Source organism: Microcaecilia unicolor, chromosome 3, assembly GCF_901765095.1.
Source record: "Microcaecilia unicolor chromosome 3, aMicUni1.1, whole genome shotgun sequence".
In the NCBI taxonomy this organism is placed as follows: domain Eukaryota; kingdom Metazoa; phylum Chordata; class Amphibia; order Gymnophiona; family Siphonopidae; genus Microcaecilia; species Microcaecilia unicolor.
This window is the reverse complement of record NC_044033.1, coordinates 590,380-614,350: the sequence shown is the minus strand read 5'-3', so window position 1 is coordinate 614,350 and position 23,971 is coordinate 590,380. Positions and strand designations below refer to the sequence as shown.

At 45.9% G+C, this 23,971-nt stretch overlaps 1 protein-coding gene across 1 annotated transcript in view; it reads left to right on the top strand.

The window, feature by feature from the left end:
• Positions 1-23,971, top strand: part of PEX6 (peroxisomal biogenesis factor 6) — a 314,233-nt gene that overhangs the window by 232,194 nt on the left and 58,068 nt on the right. Inside the window, exon 14 of the mRNA XM_030195683.1 lies at positions 18,225-18,286. Coding sequence (XP_030051543.1) covers positions 18,225-18,286 — 62 coding nt within the window. The remainder of the gene's footprint in view (positions 1-18,224; positions 18,287-23,971) is intronic.

The following is a 23,971-nucleotide window of genomic DNA, read 5'->3' as shown; positions in this document are numbered from 1 at the left end:
GCCATGCTTCTCCGCAGCACGAGGATGTTTCAGACTCTGAGTCGATGCGTTCTGAAAATGAAGCGGGCAACGCTCAAGAATCACAGTTTGCCAAAATACTTAAAGATCTCCGAAAAGACCTGGCTCATATGAAATCAGAAATTGTTGAAAGTATAGACAATTTGAGAGGCGCGATAAAAGAAGTCGGGGCCCGGCTGGAAGAGCTTGAAGGCCAAGTTGATGAGCAGGACGAACTGTTGACGCAAGTAAAACAGCGAGAAGATGGATTTTCTACTCGGTTAGAGGAATTACAATACAAGATGGATGACATTGAAAATCGGGGACGAAGAAATAACTTACACTTCCGGGGAATTCCGGAGGCGGGCGAGCAAGAAGACATACCAAAAATAATAAGCGAACTCTGCGCACAATTAATGGAAGCGACCCCAGAAACAGCGCACCCTGAAATTGAGAGGACCCACAGGGCTTTGGGAAAACCGTTGGCCAACAAGCCACGAGATATTGTTGTGCATTTCTGGAAGTATGCTGAAAAGGAAAACGTGCTTGCCCTATCTAGACAGAAGAAGGACTTACAATTTCAAGAAAATATAGTTACTATATACCAGGATCTCTCAGCATATACCCTACAACAAAGACGAAACATGAAACCCATCTTGGAGGCCCTTGGAAAACATAATATTAAATATCGATGGGCGTTCCCGTTTTCTCTGTGCTTCACCATAGTGGGTCAACTCCATAAGGTCCGCACTGTAGACATGGCTCGACAACGGTTACAAACGGCGGGGCTGATGGATATGGAGACAAAGCCTACACCCACGACAACGACCGTAACAACACGAGACAAAGTGCGGCAGTGGCAGCAAGTCTTCAATAAAGCAAAGAAATCCCGACTGACTGCATCTAAATCTGCCACATGAACTCTGCTGGGACTGAGTGAACAAATATAACTGGTAGTGTTTTGCAAATACATCAATGTGTGAATATAGGAGATAAAAAGGGGAAGATATAGTTCTTATCTGTGTAAAATAAGAGAGAGGAATGTTGCGAGGGGATGGGGCGAAGGGTTGTGGATGGGTTTGCTGTCTTGGCCGGGGTTGAAAGACAAGAGAGATTCCTATTTATGGATCTCCCCTTGTCTTTCTTTGCCACTAGGGAGATACTGGGAGGGGTAGGGAGAGGGGATATGGGAAGTACATTACTCAGAGACAGCGACCATGTTTAAGACCTGGTCTAGGTCGACACAATCCTAATGACACATAATTTACATATTGTAACCCTTAATGTAAGGGGTCTTAATGCTCCGAGAAAGCGCCAATTAGTGTGGCAAGAACTTATGAGACTGAAACCGCATGTCATAATGCTACAGGAAACACACTTGAAGAGAGCCCATGAAACTCTGTTTAGACACCCCCAATATTCAAAAATCTATTTTGCATCTGATATCTCTAACAAGAAACAAAGAGGGGTAGCCCTACTTTTTCATAATAATCTCCCTCTGCAGGTCCATCAGGTGAAACGGGACCCAAAAGGGCGATATGTTTTGATTAGAGGTACTATAGAAAACAGGGAAGTTACGTTTGGATCTATTTATGGCCCCAACACGGAACAGCACTCTTTCTTTCAGTTACTAAAGCGAAAATTGTTGGAAGTGATAGGAGGTTCTGTGATATTAGGTGGCGACTTCAATGCCACATTGCAACCAGACCTGGACCGAACTGGCTCTCCCACAAGGAATGATAAGGTAATTGCCAAGCACTTTGCCACTTTTGTGGAAGAAGTGGGGCTTTGTGATTCCTGGAGGGACAGCCACCCCAGAGAACGTGACTACTCCTTTTACTCTCAAGTTCATCAGACATATTCCCGAATAGATTACATCCTTATAGATAAACTGTTGGGAACTCAGATTGGGAGAGCACAAATTGGAAATATTACCCTCTCTGACCACGCCCCGTGTATGCTACAGTGGGACAGTCATCTGACAGAGAGAAGGGGGGGGTACCTGGACTTTCAATAACACGATATTAAAACAGGAAGAGGAGTGCAGTAAATATACGAAACTACTTGAGGAATATTTGTCATTCAATTTGAATTCAGGCCCACCAGTAGCAGTAGTTTGGGATGCACTCAAGGCAGTGTCCCGAGGCCACTTCATGGCGGTGGCAGGGTGACTTAAACAGAAAAGAGAGAGCGAACTGGCCCAGTTGAGAAGCCAAATCAGGGAACTGGAACTAAAACATAAAAGTACAGGCTCTCTCAAACACTACCGAGCCTTACAAGCTAAGAGGATACAATTAGATGCCTTGCTAAGCCAAGAATTAGACTTTCTTAATGAGAAGTTAAAGCTTCATAATTATACAAAGAAAAATAAGATTGGCAGACAGCGCTTAAACTGCGAAAGCTTCGGGTAGAGCGTACCATCTTTTTTTTAATTTATTTATTTATTTATTTATAATTTCAATATATTTACAAGAATAAACTTGTTTATGAAATACAGCCTTGAATTTATGAGGATAATTAATATAAAACAAAAGGAAAATGAACAATAGGCTTCCTCAGACCACAATACAGGGGTTTGGAGGAACAAAAGAATAGGGAAGTCTTTAAATTAACAAAAAGAATATTCAAGGAAATATTCGCTGCATACTCCCAAACATATTTACTTATTCTGATGTTATTTAAGTTGCTTTAGATCCAAAAAAGATTTTAACTGGTCTGGTGAATAGAAAACATACTTATTTAAACCCAATTTTACATTACATTTACAAGGATAGGCAAGAAAAAAGGAACCCCCTATCTCCAATGTCCTTTCTTTCATTGCCAAAAAAAGTTTCCTTTTTTGCTGGGTTTGCTTTGTAACGTCCGGGTATATCCATATCCTTTCTCCACCAAAAAGAGTAGTGGAATTTTTGAAGTAATTTCTCATTATCGCATTCAAATCTTGCTCGAATACTAGAGAAACAATGAGGGTCATTCTTTCTGTGCAATTTTCTAGAGATTGTTCTAATAGAGCAGATATATCTAGATTATTTGTTTGTGGCAAATTCAGTTTTCCCCCAATCTTCTCCATAGGATTCCCAATGTAGTAAATTTTGTTTACTGGCGGTAAATTTTCAAGGGGAAATTTTAAGATTTCATTTAGGTATCTTCTAAAAAGATCAGAAGGGGAGTTTCCTGGGAGTCTTGGGAAATTAAGAAATCGTAGATTCAATCTTCGATTATGGTTCTCAATCTGTTCTATTCTACGACGGATATCACCGCTGTCTTTTACTGCTGCATTCTTAAATTCATGTAATAACTCCACATCCTTTTGAATTTTCATTATCTTTGTTGAAGTTTCTATTTTAACTTGCTCTATCGAGGATTTCAACTCCTCAATTTTTCCATTCATAACATGAACTTCCCCAGACGTTTTTAACAGGGTTTCGTTCATTCCACTCAGCATAGTCCAAATCTGATTTAAATTTACCTCCGGTTTTTCTCCCGAGATGTTCCTCTTAGGGCTCAGTGGCAAATATTGCAGCTCAAGTCCCTCAACTGGCGATTCTCCCACCACACTTCCGGTGGTGAACGGGGTCGCCCCAAGGGCTGCTAATGCCGCTGGACACGGAGGGAGCAACTGCGATGGTGGAGAGAGGGAGGTTTCGTCAGCCGGTGGAAAAACCGCTTCCCCGGTACATTCCACTACGGTATTGCCTTCCCTTGGAACTTGGGAGAATGATGACAAAAAACGATCCAAACTTATCTGGGTTGGTGTTGAGGTCGCAGAGGGTAAGGGATCCCTCTTTACCACCCCTTTTCTCTTAGTATGCGGCATTTTAAAGAAAGAAAATCTCTTTGCCCAGGTAAGTTGAAACGCTGCTGAAACAGCTCTATGCAGCGGCAGCCATCTTGTTCCTCTCGGCCACCATCTTTTGTATTAAGGGACAACAAGGAGAGAGTCTCCAACAGTCGCAAGAGATTAGAAACCGATTTAGCCAGTATTATGCTGCATTGTACTCTAAGGATGGCTCGATACAGGAGGGGGAAGTTCGGTCATATCTAGAGAAATGTTTACCAAGTATCGCCCTAGAACACAGGGAAATGCTTGATGCTCCTATCGAGGCAAAGGAAGTGCTCAATGCCATTAAATCTTTAAAAACTGGTAAAGCACCTGGGCTAGACGGGTATACAAGCGAATTTTATAAAAGGTTTGCTCCATACCTGGCACCTCTGTTAGCAGAGGTGTTAAACTCTATACGAACTGGGGAAAGCATGCCAGAAACTATGCGAGAGGCATGGATTGCCGTAATCCCTAAGCCCAAAAAAGATGTGACCGAATGTTCTTCCTACCGGCCAATCTCAATCTTAAACGTAGATGTGCGTATACTGGCAAAGGTGTTGGCCACCAGGTTAACCGCAGTTCTCCGAGGACAAGCAGGCTGCTTGTTCTCACTGATGGGTGACGTCCACGGCAGCCCCTCCAATCGGAAACTTCACTAGCAAAGGCCTTTGCTAGTCCTCGCGCGCCTATGCGCACCGCGCATGCGCGGCCGTCTTCCCGCCCGAACCGACTCGTGTTCGTCAGTCTTCTTTTGTCCGCGCTCGGTACGGTCGTGTTTGCGCCGTTTGCGCCCCTTAAGTTGACCCTCGTGCGTCTTTTGACTTTTCGTTTAAAAAAAAAAAAAAAAAAAGGGATTTCGGAGAAGGTCCTTTCGGTCTTTTTCCCCTTCCCGTATTTCCAGTTTTTGGCCCCGTTAAGTTTTCTTTTGTTTTCGGGGTAGGCCCTTTTGAGGCTTGGGGTCGAGTTTTTTCTCCCCCTCTTTTTGGTACCTTACCGCAATTACGAGTTTTGATTTCGCCGGCGTGATTTTTCCGCCCATGTCATCAAAGTCTCCCAGCGGCTTCAAGAAGTGCACCCAGTGCACCCGGGTAATCTCGCTCACTGATAGGCACGCATCGTGTCTTCAGTGTCTGGGGGCTGGGCACCGCCCGCAGGCCTGTAGTCTTTGCGCCCTTTTACAGAAAAGGACTCAGGTAGCGAGATTGGCCCAGTGGAACGTTTTGTTCTCGGGCTCTTCGTCGACATCGGCACTGGGAGTATCGAGTGCGTCGACGTCGACAGCGTCAAAACCTCGGTCCTCGGCCGCGACTGTATCGGTTGCATCGAGGCATCGACCCTCTGCATCGTCGGGGCCGAGACATCGGAAGGCTGCGTCGGCGTCGGTGGTACCGGGACCTCCACTAGTGCTGATGTCGGACGGTGGTGCTTCGACTGGAGTGCAGGTGAGGGCTGTCCATTCCCCTGCTGGTGGCGGTGAGCCTTCGGGTGGGTCTCCCCCTACCCTGAGGGCTCCTGCGGTACAGCCCCCCCGAGACTTCGGCCCCGAGGAAGCGACGGCTGGATTCTACGTCCTCGTCGGTACCGGGAAGCTCCGGTGACATGCTTCGTTTGAAAAAGTCAAAGAAGCATCGACACCGGTCTCCTTCCCGCGTCGGTACCGAGAGCTCTGGGTCGCCGAGGGAGTCTGCACCCAGTAGGCATCGGCACCGGGAGGACCGCTCACCCTCTGTTCAGGAGGTGTCGATGCGCTCCACCTTGGACAGCCCGGAACAGCCTCCACGCCCAGAACAGACTCTGACTTCGACACCTGCATCGGCTTCCATGTCTTTCTCCACAGCCGCCCTGCACGAGAGTCTCCGGGCCGTTCTCCCAGAGATCCTGGGAGAGCTGTTGCGTCCTTCCCCTCCGGTACCGGGGGTGCTTGCGCCTCCGGTACCGTCGAGTGAGGCGCCGGCTGGCCCCTTGCCCAGGGTGAGGTCTCCGACATCGGTGCCGCGTGCGGTACCGACTGCAGTCGCCTACCAGGAAGGCTCCCCGACGACGTCGGCGGAAGGAGCTTCGCAGTGCGGGCGAGGGAGTCTACCTCTCGACGCTCACGCCGTGGTACCACGGAGTCGAGCCGGGCACGGCTTCAGACACACGTTCATGAACTTGTCTGATACCGATGGTGAGGCCTCGTGGGAGGCGGAGGAGGACATCAGGTATTTCTCTGATGAGGAGTCTGATGGCCTTCCTTCTGATCCCACTCCCTCCCCTGAAAGGCAGCTTTCTCCTCCCGAGAGTCTGTCCTTTGCGGCCTTTGTCCGGGAGATTTCTACGGCCATCCCCTTCCCGATGGTTGTGGAGGACGAGCCCAGGGCTGAAATGTTTGAGCTCCTGGACTATCCTTCTCCACCTAAGGAAGCGTCCACAGTACCCATGCATCATGTCCTCAAAAAGACATTGCTGGCGAACTTGACCAAGCCTTTAAGTAATCCCCACATTCCCAAGAAGATCGAGTCCCAGTACCGGATCCATGGGGACCCAGAGCTGATGCGCACTCAGTTGCCTCACGACTCTGGAGTTGTGGATTTGGCCCTAAAGAAGGCTAAGAGTTCTAGGGAGCTTGCTTCGGCGCCCCCGGGCAAGGACTCTAGAACCTTGGACTCCTTTGGGAGGAAGGCCTACCATTCTTCTATGCTCGTGGCCAAAATCCAGTCTTACCAGCTCTACACGAGCATACACATGCGGAATAATGTGCGGCAGTTGGCGGGCTTGGTGGATAAGCTCCCTCCTGAGCAAGCCAAGCCATTTCAGGAGGTGGTCAGGCAGCTGAAGGCGTGCAGAAAATTCCTGGCCAGAGGGGTGTATGACACCTTTGATGTTGCGTCCAGGGCCGCTGCTCAAGGTGTGGTGATGTGCAGACTCTCATGGCTGCGTGCCTCCGACCTGGAGAATAGGATCCAGCAGCAGATTGCGGACTCGCCTTGCCGTGTGGACAATATTTTTGGAGAGAAGGTCGAACAGGTGGTAGAGCAGCTCCACCAGCGGGATACCGCTTTCGACAAGTTCTCCCGCCGGCAGCCTTCAGCTTCTACCTTCACAGGTAGACGTTTTTATGGGGGAAGGAAGACTGTTCCCTACTCTTCTGGTAAGCGTAGGTACAATCCTCCTTCTCGACAGCCTGCGGCCCAGGCTAAGCCCCAGCGCGCTCGCTCTCGTCAGCAGCATGCGCCTCAGCAAGGCCCCTCGGCTCCCCAGCAAAAGCAAGGGACGAGCTTTTGACTGGCTCCAGCAGAGCATAGCCGACATCAATGTGTCAGTGCCGGGCAATCTGCCGGTCGGGGGGAGGTTGAAAGTTTTTCACCAAAGGTGGCCTCTCATAACCTCCGACCAGTGGGTTCTCCAAATAGTCCGGCACGGATACACCCTCAATTTGGTTTCCAAACCTCCAAATTGCCCACCGGGAGCTCAATCCTACAGCTTCCAGCACAAGCAGGTACTTGCAGAGGAACTCTCCGCCCTTCTCAGCGCCAATGCGGTCGAGCCCGTGCCATCCGGGCAAGAAGGGCTGGGATTCTATTCCAGGTACTTCCTTGTGGAAAAGAAAACAGGGGGGATGCGTCCCATCCTAGACCTAAGGGCCCTGAACAAATATCTGGTCAAAGAAAAGTTCAGGATGCTTTCCCTGTGCACCCTTCTTCCCATGATTCAGGAAAACGACTGGCTATGCTCTCTGGACTTGAAGGACGCCTACATGCACATCCCGATACTGCCAGCTCACAGACAGTATCTGCGATTTCAGCTGGGCACACGTCACTTCCAGTACTGTGTGCTACCCTTTGGGCTCGCCTCTGCGCCCAGAGTGTTCACGAAGTGCTTGGCTTTAGTAGCAGCGGCGCTTCGCAGGCTGGGAGTGCACGTGTTCCCCTATCTCGACGATTGGCTGGTGAAGAACACATCCGAGGCAGGAGCTCTACAGTCCATGCAGATGACTATTCGCCTCCTGGAGCTACTGGGATTTGTGATAAATTATCCAAAGTCCCATCTTCTCCCAGTGCAGAGACTCGAATTCATAGGAGCTCTGCTGGATTCTCGGACGGCTCGTGCCTATCTCCCAGAGGCGAGAGCCAACAACTTGTTGTCCCTCATCTCGCGGGTGCGAGCGTCCCAGCAGATCACAGCTCGGCAGTTGTTTAGATTGCTGGGCCACAAGGCCTCCACAGTTCATGTGACTCCCATGGCCCGCCTTCACATGCGATCTGCTCAATGGACCCTAGCTTCCCAGTGGTTTCAGGCTGCTGGGGATCTAGAAGACGTGATTCACCTGTCCACGAGTTTTCTCAAATCCCTGTATTGGTGGACGATTTGGTCCAATTTGACCCTGGGACATCCTTTCCAAATTCCTCAGCCACATAAAGTGCTGACTACGGATGCGTCTCTCCTGGGGTGGGGAGCTCATGTCGATGGGCTTCACACCCAGGGAAGCTGGTCCCTCCAGGAACGCGATCTGCAGATCAATCTCCTGGAGTTACGAGTGGTCTGGAACGCTCTGCAGGCTTTCAGAGATCGGTTGTCCCACCAAATTATCCAAATTCAGACAGACAACCAGGTTGCCATGTATTACATCAACAAGCAGGGGGGCACCGGATCTCGCCCCCTGTGTCAGGAAGCCGTCAGCATGTGGCTTTGGGCTCGCCGTCAGGGCATGTTGCCACATACCTGGCAGGCGTAAACAACAGTCTGGCCGACAGACTGAGCAGGATTATGCAACCTCACGAGTGGTCGCTCAACTCCCGAGTAGTGCGACAGATCTTCCAGGTGTGGGGCACCCCCTTGGTAGATCTCTTTGCATCTCGAGCCAACCACAAGGTCCCTCAGTTCTGTTACAGGCTTCAGGCCAACGGCAGACTGGTATCGGATGCCTTCCTCCTGGACTGGGGGGAGGGTCTCCTGTATGCTTATCCTCCCATACCTCTGGTCGGGAAGACTTTGCTGAAACTCAAGCAAGACCGAGGCACCATGATTCTGATTGCTCCCTTTTGGCCGCGTCAGATCTGGTTCCCTCTTCTTCTGGAGTTATCCTCCGAAGAACTGTGGAGATTGGAGTGTTTTCCGACCCTCATCACACAGGACGAAGGGGTGCTTCTGCATCCCAACCTCCAGTCTCTGGCTCTCACGGCCTGGATGTTGAGAGCGTAGACTTTGCCTCTTTGGGTCTGTCAGAGGGTGTCTCCCGCATCTTGCTTGCTTCCAAGAAAGATTCCTCTAAGAGGAGTTACTTCTTTCTATGGAGGAGGTTTGCCGTCTGGTGTGACAGCAAGGCCCTAGATCCTCGTTCTTGTCCTACACAGACCCTGCTTGAATACCTTCTGCACTTGTCTGAGTCTGGTCTCAAGACCAACTCTGTAAGGGTTCACCTTAGTGCAATCAGTGCATACCATTACCGTGTGGAAGGTAAACCGATCTCAGGACAGCCTTTAGTTGTTCGCTTCATGAGAGGTTTGCTTTTGTCAAAGTCCCCCCTCAAACCTCCTACAGTGTCATGGGATCTCAATGTCGTTCTCACCCAGCTGATGAAACCTCCTTTTGAGCCACTGTACTCCTGCCATCTGAAGTACTTGACCTGGAAGGTCATTTTCTTGGTGGCAGTTACTTCAGTTCGTAGAGTCAGTGAGCTGCAGGCCCTGGTAGCCCAGGCTCCTTACACCAAATTTCATCATAACAGAGTAGTCCTCCGCACTCACCCTAAGTTCTTGCCAAAGGTTGTGTCGGAGTGCCATCTGAACCAGTCAATTGTGTTGCCAACATTCTTTCCCCGTCCTCATTCCTGCCCTGCTGAACGTCAGCTGCACACATTGGACTGCAAGAGAGCATTGGCCTTCTATCTGGAGCGGACACAGCCCAACAGACAGTCTGCCCAATTGTTTGTTTCTTTTGATCCCAACAGGAGGGGAGTGGCTGTGGGGAAACGCACCATATCCAATTGGCTAGCAGATTGCATTTCCTTCACTTACGCCCAGGCTGGGCTGGCTCTTGAGGGTCATGTCACGGCTCATAATGTTAGAGCCATGGCAGCGTCGGTAGCCCACTTGAAGTCAGCCACTATTGAAGAGATTTGCAAAGCTGCGACGTGGTCATCTGTCCACACATTCATATCTCATCACTGCCTGCAGCAGGATACCCGACGTGACAGTCGGTTAGGGCAGTCAGTGCTTCAGAATCTGTTCGGGGTTTAGGATCCAACTCTACCCCCCTAGGCCCATGTTTTATTCTGTTCCAGGCTACACTCTGTTAGTTGGATAAATTGTTAGGTCAATCTCAGTTATGTCCTCGCCGTTGCGAGGCCCAATTGACCATGTTTGTTGTTTTGAGTGAGCCTGGGGGCTAGGGATACCCCATCAGTGAGAACAAGCAGCCTGCTTGTCCTCGGAGAAAGCGAGTGCTACATACCTGTAGAAGGTATTCTCCGAGGACAGCAGGCTGATTTTTCTCACAAACCCACCCGCCTCCCCTTTGGAGTTGTGTCTTCCCTTGTCTTGTCTTGCTACATATGGGACTGACGAACACGAGCCGGTTCGGGCGGGAAGACGGCCGCGCATGCGCGGTGCGCATGGGCGCGCAAGGACTAGCAAAGGCCTTTGCTATTGAAGTTTCCGATTGGAGGGGCTGCCGTGGACGTCACCCATCAGTGAGAACAATCAGCCTGCTGTCCTCGGAGAATACCTTCTACAGGTATGTAGCATTCGCTTTCTTCCATCTATTATTCACCCAGATCAAGTGAGATTCATTGCTAATAGACAAGCCTCTGACAACATAAGGCGAACAATTGATGTTATGTATGCTGCAAAGCAAAGAAATTTACCCTACTGCCTGTTAAGTATTGACGCCGAAAAGGCATTCGATAGGGGGTACATTGGCCCTTTTTATATCAGACAATGCAACGTCTTGGTTTTGGCACTAAATTTATGGGTTGGATAGAAGAATTCTATACTAGACCTAAAGCATGCTTAAAGATCAATGGACAGGTTTCCCCCTTCTTTGACTTACAAAGAGGAACGCGCCAGAGGTGTCCATTATCACCTCTCTTGTTTGCCATTGTGATGGAGCCTCTGGCGTGGGTCATTAGAAACGACCCGGAAATCACCGGAGTGAAGGTAGGGGAATGGGAGTCCAAGGTAGCGCTATTTGCGGATGATGTTCTATTGACAGTTACTTCACCTTTGGACTCCCTTTCAAAGCTATTTCAAATCTTAGATGCCTACGGAAAGGTCTCTGGTTTCAAAATTAATTACACCAAGACGGAAGCATTGGCACAAGGTGTGGACGAGCAAACTTATCAGGCATGTCGGCAGTTGTTCCCATTGAAATGGGTAACTGATGGCATCCGATATCTAGGAGTTCTCATTAGTAATCTGCAACGCCTAAGTGAGGTGAATTATACTCCTTTAGTTACTGAGCTTAAGGCAGATTTGGATAGATGGGAACCTCTTGGCTTGTCTTGGTTTGGCAGGATAGCCACAGTAAAAATGAACATTTTGCCACGCCTACTATACCTCTTTCAATCAATTCCATTGCCAATAGATGAACATTTGCTTCAGCGTGTACAGAGTCGATTAACAAAGTTTATCTGGAAAGGTAATAAGCCGAGAATTCACTCCAGTGTGACCTATATGGCTCGTAAATCTAAGGGAGGACTGGGAGTCCCCCACTTGGAGTTCTACCACAGGGCAGCCCAAGTCAAAGCGGCAGTAGAATGGTTCCAGGAGACTTCTCATAAACTTTGGATAAGGGCAGAACAGTATCTACTTCGTAGCCCATTAAAATTAGGACATATGCTATGGCTAACACCTAAACATAGGCGGTTAGGAATGGAGGTGAGCCCTGTAATTCGCTTCACATTATCGTATTGGGATAAGATGGAACGTAGAAGGAAAGTGTATAACTCTAGGCTGTCCCCTATAGCATACAATTTAGCTTTTCCTCTGGGATGTAAACCCTCGACCTTTACTAAGTGGGCACGGAGTGGTCTTGATCTTTGGGGACAATTATTAAGTGGAGAGAGATTTGTCACATTCTCAGAATTAGCTGAAACCTATAACCTCTCCCGGAGGGATCAATACGCATACACGCAACTAATCCGTTTTCTACACTCCCCAGGAATAAGAGCTAATCTGTTTGGAGAGGTCACGTTCTTAGAGGAGCTATGTGTAAGAGAACAGGGAACAAGAGGTCTAATCTCCTTGCTATATGGATACTTGACAGATAAACTTCCACAGAACTCTAGACATCGAGACCAGTGGGAAAAAGAATTGGGAGTAAAGTACACAGAGGCGGAGTGGCAGAGATTTGAAAGAGGCTCAGCACAGATCTCTCCAGCGATAAATATTCAGGAAAACGTTACGAAAATAATATATCGTTGGTATCTGACCCCAGTAAGATTACAAACAAAAAAAACAGCACCACGGGCCTTTAAAAATGGAACACAGTTCTTTAATGAATGAGCCTTGACAAAAAGACCCATGGGCCACATATGGTGGACATGCAGAAAGGTGGGAGCATTCTGGAAAGCTATCCAGGAGAGGATGCAACAATGGGTAGGAGTGGATATACCATGGGACCCTGCAGTGTATCTATTTCACAAAAATATCTTAGGACTCAAAGAAGAGGGCAAGATCCTAGCGAAATATTGTTTACTAGTAAAAAAGGCCCGTTTCTGAGACAAATGAAACGGGCGCTAGCAAGGTTTTCCTCGGAGTGTGTATGTTTGGGAGAGTGTATGTGAGAGTGACTGTTTGAGAGTCAGAGTGAAAGTGTGAGTGTGTGAGAGAGAGAGTGAGTCTGGGTGTGAGTGTGTTTGTGAGAGAGAGTGTGTGTGTGAGAATGAGAGTGTGTGCAAGTGTGTATGTGAGACACAGTGTGATAGAGAGTGTGTGTGTGTGGCCATCCATGCTCCTCTGTCCCCTGCCCCCTCCATTCATCCCTTTCCAGCATTTCCCCTCTTTGCCTGAGGCCTGCCCTGAAATCCATATCCATCCATGCCCATCTGTCCCCTCCATTCATCCCTATCCAGCAATTCCTTTTTCCCTGAGCCCTGCCGTCCCAATCCATGGCCATCCATGTTACTCTGTCACCTGCCCCCTCCATTCATCCCTATCCAGCAATTCCTTTTTCCCTGAGCCCTGCCGTCCCAATCCATGGCCATCCATGTTACTCTGTCACCTGCCCCCTCCATTCATCCCTATCCAGCATTTCCCCTCTGTGCCTGAGGCCTGCCCTGCAATCCATATCCATCCATGCCCATCTGTCCCCTCCATTCATCCGTATCCAGCAATTTCCCTTTCCCTGAGCCCTGCCGTCCCAATCCATGGCCATCCATGTTACTCTGTCCCCTGCCCCCTCCATTCATCCCTTTCCAGCATTTCCCCTCTCTGCCTGAGGCCTGCCCTGCAATCCATATCCATCCATGCCCATCTGTCCCCTTCATTCATCCCTATCCAGCAATTCCCCTTTCCCTGAGCCCTGCCCTCCCAATCCATGGCCATCCATGTTACTCTGTCACCTGCCCCCTCCATTCATCCCTTTCCAGCATTTCCCCTCTCTGCCTGAGGCCTGCCCTGCAATCCATGCTCCTCTGTCCCCTGCCGCCTCCATTCATCCTTTTCCAGCAAGTCCCCTCTCTCCCTTCCATGACCCCCCCTCACATCCATGCTCCTCTCTCTCCCATGTCCCAGCCTGGCCCGCCCTCTTCTCCTCCCCCCCTTCGCATCCATGCCCCCCCCCTTCGCATCCATGCATCCGGTTTTTTTTTTTTCTTCTTCTTTTAAAATTTACCTCCGTGGCGGTTCCGGCAGCGAAGCGTCAGGGAAGGAGGCGGCGCTCCCGACGTCTAGGTTTCCCTTCGCTGTGTTCCGCCTTCTTTTGACGTCATCCTTAAGAACTTGAAGGCGGAACACAGCGAAGGGAAACCTAGACGTCGAGAGCGCCGCCTCCTTCCCTGACGCTTCGCTGCCGAGCGATGCGATTGGTTGAGTGTCATTGCTCCGCCCTCGACGTCATCACGTTTGACGCGTGGGCGGGGCAGACACAATGCGATCTCACCCCCTTCACTTTTGGCTAAAAGAGGCTTCATAGAACGTTGGAGGTGCGTTTTATATAGAGAGATGTGCAGGTAGATTGACCATTGCACAAGCTTGGAAACAGCGAAACTGCCCTTCAATAATTAGGTGGAAAACTATGCTTGGAAATATCGCAGAAAAAGAGAGATTATTAGCAAAGGATCGTAAGCAAATGGCAAAATGGGGAAGAATATGGGCCCCCTTGGGTTTGGGATCATAAATGGGGTTGTTGTGACTATTTGACTGCTGATTATTGGTGATTGTGTTACTTGCTGGGTACTGTACTGGGTTAGAAGGGTGGGTTATCTTCTATATATATAAAAGGCAAGACCAACGTTCTATGAAGCCTCCAGCCGGAAGTGTGAAGCGCCAGAGATATCCGGTTTCCCCATGAGTGAAGGAAAACAGCACAGCACGAAATCCCCCTCTCTGTAACAGTGAAGAACTCAGAGGGGGAGGGGAGAGAGATGCCCTCACTCTCTGTAACACAGAACAGCAGGAAACTTAACACTGAAGGACTGGACTCCAAGGGGGGAGGGGGAGGGAGAGGGAGAGAGGGCAGAGGGCAGGGACACACACTCCCACATGCACACTCTGAAGAAAACCTTGCTAGCCCCTGTTTCATTTGCATCAGAAACGGGGCTTTTTTACTAGTTTTCTATAATTAACTTTGGTTGATATTTTGCTTTAGGTTAAGAATATTTCTTATGGGGGAAAATGGGAATAAAAAGTGAAGTCTAGACATATGTTGTCATTAGAAGTGAACCTTGTAAGATGAACACTGTTTTGTGTGAAATATGGAGAAGGATATTTTATATATGATACAGTTGTAATTTTCCATGGCTGTACAGGGCTCTTTCATTTTTTCAATAAAGACTTCTTGTTAATTAAAAAAAAAAAAAAATACATTTGATTATGAGTTTTGGCTACATTACCTTTTTGGAGAAGTTGACCCCAAGCACACACATTCTAGTGGACACTGACATACAAAACTAAAAATGATAGTACAGAGCTTAAATTGTGCTCGAGCATCCACCGGTAGCAGTGCAGTTTTCTAAGCCACGGAGTGACAGAATTGAAGTTGCAATCAGTTGAGCTACCTATGCATGTTCGGTTAACACACGACACTCACTCCTCCCCCTCCCTCCCTCCCCACAATCACTTCTACCCCCCCACATCCCACCTGTAGACCCTCCTCAGGCCTACCTTAGGAAGGCCTGATGCTCTAGTGAAGTTTTCAGGGGCAGGAGTAAATCCCACTTGTTCCTGCCTCATGCTGCAGCTCCATTTGCAGTGGCTGCCAAGACTTCTTGTGGTAGTTGAGGTCCCGGTAGCCATTTTGAAACGGGAACCAGCATGAGCATTAGACTGATTTCTGTCTCTGAAAGAGTGATATGAAATAAATTAATTTCTTAGAGATGGATCATGCTATCATTTTCTGCATTATTCTCTTCCTCTCATGAGGAGATGGGATCTTCCTGCATTCATGTTAATCTGAAGACAGTTCAACTTATTTGCAGTCTGCTGTTAAAGCAAAGTTGTTTAACTATAGTAGTTATTACCATATTGCCCTCAGAATATAAGCCACCCATCTTTCTGCTGCCTCATGAGAGGAGCCCTCTATATCCTTTGGGGTAAATGAATTATTTACAGCTTTACAAACCCCGCAAATATTTTTTTTACCATGAATGATTTTGCTTTTATTATTATCTAACAAAATGTATGTACATTACATAGATAAAAAAAAAAAAAAAAGGCACACAACTGCTTACAAAACAGTAGATGAAAAACAACAAAGCAGTGGAATCAAATGTATTTATTGGAACAATACCCGACGTGGCCACGTTTCGCCCTCAGGCTGCGTCAGGGGTATAAACTATTAAAAACAAACAAAACACAAGTATAAAAACATGTATAACCATACATATTAACAATGTCATAAGCATGATTCAACTAATAAAAGGCAATTATATAAAAAAGAGATTCAACATATATAAAACAATCCTTTAAGAGTTCTAAAAAAACATGTATAGACATACATGATATCATCTGTAAAACAAATATTTATAATTATCATTAAAATCATACAGAAGCTAGTAATGCTAATGCATATCAGTTTAGTTGGAAGTAGCAGATAAGTGGGTAAGTGTTTGCTTTATTTCTGTTCATCTTGCACATCTTTGGAATATGTAGGGAGTCTAGCTGTGATCTGATGGAGACCTACTAGATGTTGTTTTGAAGATTGAGTGCTTGCAGTGCTTCCTCTGTTGTTATATTTTTGTGAGAAGTCTTTTATTTAGTGAACTGCTTCCTGCCTCTAGCAGTAATGTGGACTGGTTATTTATTTCTAAGGAGGTTTTTTGGTTTTGTGTTAAGAATATCAGTGGAGAAACTAGAATGTCTAGAGTCTTTTAAAGGTTTTGTGCACATTTAGATATATTTCTTGTCTGATGATATTTTTATCTTTTGTTTTTATATCTGTGTAGAACTAGATTTTGGAACTACTAGTGTGTATGATATATTTACATACACTTTTGATAGGTATGTATAAAGAAATTTCTTCCCCTCTTCATTGAAATGTTTTGATTCTAATTGTATGATCTTAACATTTTTTATTGAGAGTTATAAATGTGATATGAGTAATTGTAGATGTTCTGATAAAATATTTTATGTGATGTATGATTTTAATGATAATTATAAATATTTGTTTTACAGATATCATGTATGTCTATACATGTTTTTTTAGAACTCTTAAAGGATTGTTTTATATATGTTGAATCTCTTTTTTATATAATTGCCTTTTATTAGTTGAATCATGCTTATGACATTGTTAATATGTATGGTTATACATGTTTTTATACTTGTGTTTTGTTTGTTTTTAATAGTTTATACCCCTGACGCAGCCTGAGGGCGAAACGTGGCCACGTCGGGTATTGTTCCAATAAATACATTTGATTCCACTGCTTTGTTGTTTTTCATGTACATTACATAGATACCTGTTTTCTCAGCAGATAATTTTTTCTATAAGAAAATGGGTACAGTTTGGGTTATTTAAAGAAACATGCATTGTTTTCTCCCCTTGCCTCACCCTTAGTATTGCCCTGAAACAGTGAAATCCAAGTAATCAGAGAGCCCATTTCTTAGTCTGGTTTGTCATTTGGCAAAGACTGAGCTCCTTGTCTTTCCACCCAAACCCTCTTCTCCTCTTCCCCCACTTTCCGTCTCTGTAGACAACGCCCTCATCCTCCCCGTCTCTTCAGCCCGCAATCTCGGAGTCATTTTCGACTCCTCCCTCTCCTTCTCTGCCCATATCCAGCAGACAGCTAAGACCTGTCGCTTCTTCCTCTATAATATTAGCAAAATTCGCCCATTCCTCTCTGAACAGACCACCCGAACCCTCGTCCACTCGCTCGTTACCTCTCGTCTTGACTATTGCAACCTTCTTCTCGCTGGCCTCCCTCTTAGCCATGTATCCCACCTTCAATCTGTCCAAAATTCCGCTGCACGTCTTATCTACCGCGTGAACCGATACTCTCATATCACCCCTCTCCTCAAGTCGCTTCACTGGCTCCCGATCCTTTACTGTATACAGTTCAAGCTTCTCCTATTGACCTTCAAGTGCACTCAATCTGCAGCCCCCCATTACCTCTCTACCCTCCTCTCCCCCTATGTTCCCACTCGTAACCTCCGCTCTCAGGACAAATCACTCCTATCTGTACCCTTCTCCACCACTGCTAACTCCAGACTCCGCCCCTTCTGCCTCGCATCACCTTATGCCTGGAACAGACTTCCCGAGCCCATACGTCATGCGCCCTCCCTGCCCATTTTCAAGTCCTTACTCAAAGCCCATCTCTTCTCCCTTGCTTTTGGCGCCTAACCACCTTCCCCATTCATGATACCTACACTGACTACATAGTTCGTAACCTTTAGATTGTAAGCTCTCCTGAGCAGGGACTGTCCTTCCCCTTGTTTAAACTTGTACAGCGCTGCGTAACCCTAGCAGCGCTATAGAAATGCTAAGTAGTAGTAGTAGTAGTCATTAACCTGAGTGGCTGCTGGTCTAGAACTGTGGAGGTTGCTGCTGAATATGAGTTCCCAGAAAGCTCTGGAACAATCCTTCACTTTAAAATGAGATTAAACTCATGTGACCCATCAGTGTGGTTTGATGTATTGCTGTCACCAGACACTATAACAGGAATTCAGTTTCCGTTGCCTCTTCATATCTCTCTCTGTCTTTCTAGCTACACAGCGACATCGCCACATTGCCTCATACTTTACCATGTCTGTCTCTTTTTCCATCTCTCCAGTGTGAAGGGTCCAGAATTAATAAACATGTACGTGGGACAGAGTGAGGAAAATGTTCGTGAAGGTGAGTAGTAAAAGAATCTTTTAGAAAATACCTTTACTCTCTCAGGCTTTTACTGTTAGTTAGGTTCTGTAGACATTCTCTGAGTTCAACATGGTACATCACTGTTCATGCTAAATATGTTTCCATAGCTTTTTTGTCCCCAGAAACAAAGTTCACTTTTAAGCAAGACAGCAGGATCCAGTCTGTGTGGTGTGCCCCTTGTTTTACATCGGTTTTAGCAGACATGGTTCTCACCATAGTGCAGTTTTTGGGATGGGAGGGGGTCAGTGTCACCATAGCAGAAATGAACCTCTCTCTCGAGCCTTTGTATGTTGGAGATGATCTCAGTCCCTCATATTTACTACTATTGTGCCAAAGAGAGCTAACGTCTGGAGTTCATAACATTGAATGTGTATAGGCAATATATCAAGGCACACATAAAATCAGAATTAGCTTACTCACTGTTAACTCATGTTGCTCATGAGCAAGTTTGAGCTACTATCTGAGATGAACCCGCAAAGGAAATCTACTGTTGCTGTGTTTAATTTTCGAAAGGGCAACTATAATAAAATGAGGAAAATGGTTAAAAAGAAACTAAAAGGATTGGCTGCAAAGGAACTAAAAGGATTGGCTGCAAAGGTTAGGACACTAAATCAGGCGTGGACATGATTCAAAAATACCATCTTGGAAGCCCAGTCCAGAAGCTTTCCACGTATTTGCAAAAGTGGAAAGAGGAGAAAACGTCAGCCAGCATGGTTAAAATGTGAAGTAAAAGAGGCCATTATAGCCAAAAGATTGTCATTCAAAGAATGGAAAAAGGACCCAAATGAAGAAAATAAGAAGCAACATAAGCACTGGCAAGTCAGGTGCAAAACATTAATAAAGAAGGCTAAAAGAGAATATGAAGAGAAACTTGCCACAGAGGCTAAAACTCACAGTAACAACTTTTTCAGGTACATCAGAAGCAGAAAGCCTGTGAAAGAATCCGTGGGACCATTGGATCACGAAGGAGCAAAAGGAGCGCTCAGGAAGGACAAGGCCATAGCAGAGAAACTGAATGAATTCTTTGCTTCCATCTGTACGGAAGAAGATGTAAGAGATCTACCTGTTCCAGAAATGGTTTTCAAGGGGGGTGATGTGGAGGAATTGAAAGAAATCTCTGTGAACCTGGAAGATATACTGGGCCAAATTGACAAATTTAAGAGTAGTAAATCACCTGGACCAGATGGCATACATCCAAGGGTACTGAAAGAACTCAAACATGAAATTGCTGATCTGCTGTTAGTATGTAACCTGTTGTTAAAATCATCTGTAGTACCTGAAGATTGAAGGATGCAAAGAAAAGCTACAAAAATGGTATGAGATTTGCATTGTAAACTGTACACGGAGAGACTTGCCAACCTGAACATGTATACCTTGGAGGAAAGGAGAAACAGGGGTGACATGATACAGACGTTCAAATATTTGAAAGGTATTAATCCGCAAACGAACCTTTTCCGGGGAAGACGGTAGAACTAGAGGACATGAATTGAGGTTGAAGGGGGGCAGACTCAGGACTAATGTCAGGAAGTATTTTTTCACAGAAAGGGTGCTAGATATGTGGAATGCCATCCCACGGGAGGTGGTGGAGATGAAAACGGTAATGGAATTCAAACATGCATGGGATAAACACAAAGGAATCCTGTTTAGAAGGAATGGAACTACAGAATCTTTTACGGAGATTGGGTGGCAACGCCGGTAATTGGGAAGGAAAACCAGTGCTGGGCAGACTTCTACGGTCTATGCTCTAATGTAACTGAATAGGTATGGAAATTTGAAGAACAATGCTGGGTAGACTTTTATGTTCTTTTCCCTGAGAAAGGCAAGGCCAAATCAAACTTAGGTATACATATAAAGCATCACATACCATGTAAAATGGATCCACAGAATCTTAGCGGAGATTCTACGTCCTGATCGTGACTGAACGGATAGGGATGGGCTGGAGTGTAAATTTTAAGGGGTTTCGACGTTAGCTTCAGAACTCAGTACAAGAACAATGCTGGGCAGACTTATACAGTCTGTGCCCTGAGAACGGCAAGGACAAATCAAACTCTGGTATAAAGTATCACATACCATGTAAAATGAGTTTATCTTGTTGGGCAGACTGGATGGACCGAACAGGTCTTTATCTGCCGTCATTTACTATGTTACTATGATTTCTGGGAAGAGAGGTGGAGGTATTGCACTTATTTATCGCTCCACCTTCATTATAGAACCCGTTGCAGACTCCATTACACCGCATCTTGAAATTGCTTCTGTGAGAATCCTTAATACCTTACTTGGTCACCTGACCTGTATCTTGTTATACCGGCCACCTAGCAACTGGAACGAAGCACAGCCTATTTTTGCGGATTTCATTTCTAATATATGTTTGTCCAGTCCCAATGTACTCGTCCTGGGAGTCATTAATTTGTACCTTGAAAACTATTCCTCTACCCACACGCATGACTGCTTAGACTTCCTTCATTCTTGGGATTTCTCCTGCTGAAATTCTCAAGCTACACATTCAAAATATCACATTCTTGATCTCCTCTCCCTCAAATCGGCGGATCAGCACAATTTGCAAATAACCAAAGTCCTTTGATCAGCTATCCCTTGTTCAGATCACTTCAAGCTCAACTGTTCCATTTTGTGGCAGGTAAAAGGTCCACAGCGCACTCAAGCCCTAATGTCGTACAAAACAAGAGGGTATATTGACCCAGAGGTATTCTGGCAGTCCATCTATGAGTCAGATTGGCCTGACCCGGTGGATTCGGAAAGCTTCTTCCTCAACTGGGACAATCGATGCAGAAGCATTTTGGATACCATAGCGCCCCTCAGAACGCGTTCAACAAAAAGGAAAGTGGCTGCCCCATGGTTTAATGATGACCTCAGAAAACTTAAAAACAATAGCAGAAGACTCGAAAGGGCCTGGAGAAAGCACCAGGACACTCAATAACTTAATGCATGCAAGCAATCTCAGAGAATGTACAAATATGAAATTAGGCAGTCTAAAAAACACTACTTTAAAATCAAGATAGGCCCGGATTACAATGATATGAAAAAGCTCTACTTCTTTGTTAATAAATTAATGGATACTACTGCGCTTACATCTACAAGTAAAGGTATCCCATCAGTTGCAGATCTAGCCAAGTTTTTCCAAGAAAAACTCATAAAATTACAGAGTTCCCTTCCAAGGAGCAATTCAAACATTAGTGATTTTATTAGATGCCTGGATCCGGGATCCGATGAGCACCCAGCAGACCGTTCGTTTTCACGCTTCTCACCTCTTTCTGTAGACTCCGTTAAGCAGGAGTTCTGCAGATTTTCCAGGAAATATTGCAAGCTGGATGTTTGCCCAAACTACTTACTCCAGTGTGCCCCTACCTGCTTTATAACTGACTTGACGCTACATCTCAACTTCATGCTTGGTAATGGCAAGTTCCCTGTAAGCTATGGAAACATCTTACTTACCCCAGTACCCAAACATGCCAAGAAAAAAAGCAATGACCTGTCCAACTATCAGCCGATTGCATCTATTCCACTTTTCGTGAAACTAATGGAGAGCATGGTGAATAAACAACTCAGTGAATATTTGGACAAGTTCAATATTTTGCATAACTCACAGTCGGGATTGTATCTGCTCCATAGTACGGAGTCCGTGCTCTTCACTCTCCTGACTAATTTTAAGAGGGAAATAGCTGTTGGAAAGAGTATTTTGCTTTTGCAGTTCGACATGTCTAGTGCCTTTGATATGGTGAACCATAACATCTTACTGAAGAACCTCAAGACCTTCCTTTTTGGTAGAGCATACGCTTCAAACCCGCCTGGCATCTCTTCCGTCTGAATTCCAACTGTCGTAGCGACATATTGTTCACCACTACTCTTTCCCCTTTTCCCTCCTTAGCTATTTCCCTTTCTCTCTTACGACATTGTTTGTTTGCTAAATTGTTGTATGTTTTTATAGACTGTTGTACGCCACATTGTGCCTGCCCATGTGTGGGAATATTGTGGGATATAAATGTTATAAATAAATTTCCCTACTATTCAGTCCCATATGGAAAAAACTGTAGCAACACATCACTGATAAAGATTGAAACTTCTTTGAAAAAAAATTAACAAGTTGCATTTTAGTGACAGTTTATAAAACAGTTAATTCGCTTTAAGGATTTTTTATATTTCCTTTGCATCTTTTTTCACAATGAAATATTTAGGAGGTTTTTTGTTTTTGTTTAGCTGTGAATTTTAGTGTTTAGTGTATGACACACATGAACATTGCCTGTCAGTCATGTCACAGAAGAAGAAAGGTCGATAATCACAGCTCTAGGGTCATTGTATACGTATACACATTGCATGTATGTCCATGTATATACCTATATAAAAATACACGTGTAAATAGAAACCTAAATTTAAACATGTGTTTCTGTGAATATACCAGAGTAAAAGTGAAAGTAAGAGCCAGCACAGGAAAAGAATATTAGCCTACACCTTGATTTAAGTCCCCATGGAGCAATCAATGCTATCAGATTTAAAGATAAACTGTTCTTTAACCTTTTATCTACTACTACTACTTATCATTTCTATAGCGCTACTAGATGTACGCAGCGCTGTATACTTGAACATGAAGAGACAGTCCCTGCTCGACAGAGCTTACAATCTAATTAGGACAGACAAACAGGACAAATAAGAGATAAGGGAATTACTAAGGTGGGAATGATAAAATAAGGGTACTGAACAAGTGAGTAAGGGTTAGGAGTTAAAAGCAGCATCAAAAAGGTGGGCTTGACTGACTGGCTAGCTCAGGAAGTTTATTCCAGGCATATGGTGCAGCAAGATAAAAGGAACAGAGTCTGGCGTTAGTGGTGGAGGAGAAGGGTGCAGATAAGAGAGATTTACCCAGTGAACGGCATTCCCAGGGAGGAATGTAGGGAGAGATGAGAGTGGAGAGGTACGGAGGAGCTGCAGAGTAAATGCACTTATAGGTCAATAAGAGGAGTTTGAACTGTATGCGGAAACGGATAGGAAGCCAATGAAGTGACTTGAGAGAGCTAATATGAGCATAGTGACACTGGTGGAATATAAGTCGTGCAGCAGAATTTTGAACAGAGTGAAGAGGAGAGAGATGGCTAGATAGTGCTGGGGAGGAGTCCGCTGTCTTGGTACATGTGGGTACCAATGACATAGGAAAATGTGGGAGAGAGGTTCTGGAAGCCAAATTTAGGCTCTTAGGTAGAAAGCTCAAATCCAGATCCTCTAGGGTAGCATTTTCTGAAATGCTACCTGTTCCACGTGCAGGGCCCAAGAGACAGACAGAGCTCCAGAGTCTCAATGCGTGGATGAGACGATGGTGCAGGGAGGAGGGTTTTAGATTTGTTAGGAACTGGGCAACATTCTGGGGAAGGGGGAGCCTATTCCGAAAGGATGGGCTCCACCTTAACCAGGGTGGGACCAGGCTGCTGGCGTTGGCATTTAAAAAGGAGATAGAGCAGCTTTTAAACTAGAAATGGGGGGAAGGCCGACAGTCGCTCAAAAGCGCATGGTTCGGGAAAAGGTATCTTGCAAAGATACCTCACAAACAGGGAAGATAGGGTTTCTGGATAGTGAGGTTGCACAACAGACTGTGGTAGGCCAGGTGCCCTTAAATACAACTAAAGATCAGACAAAAGATGTCAAATCAATAGTGTCAGG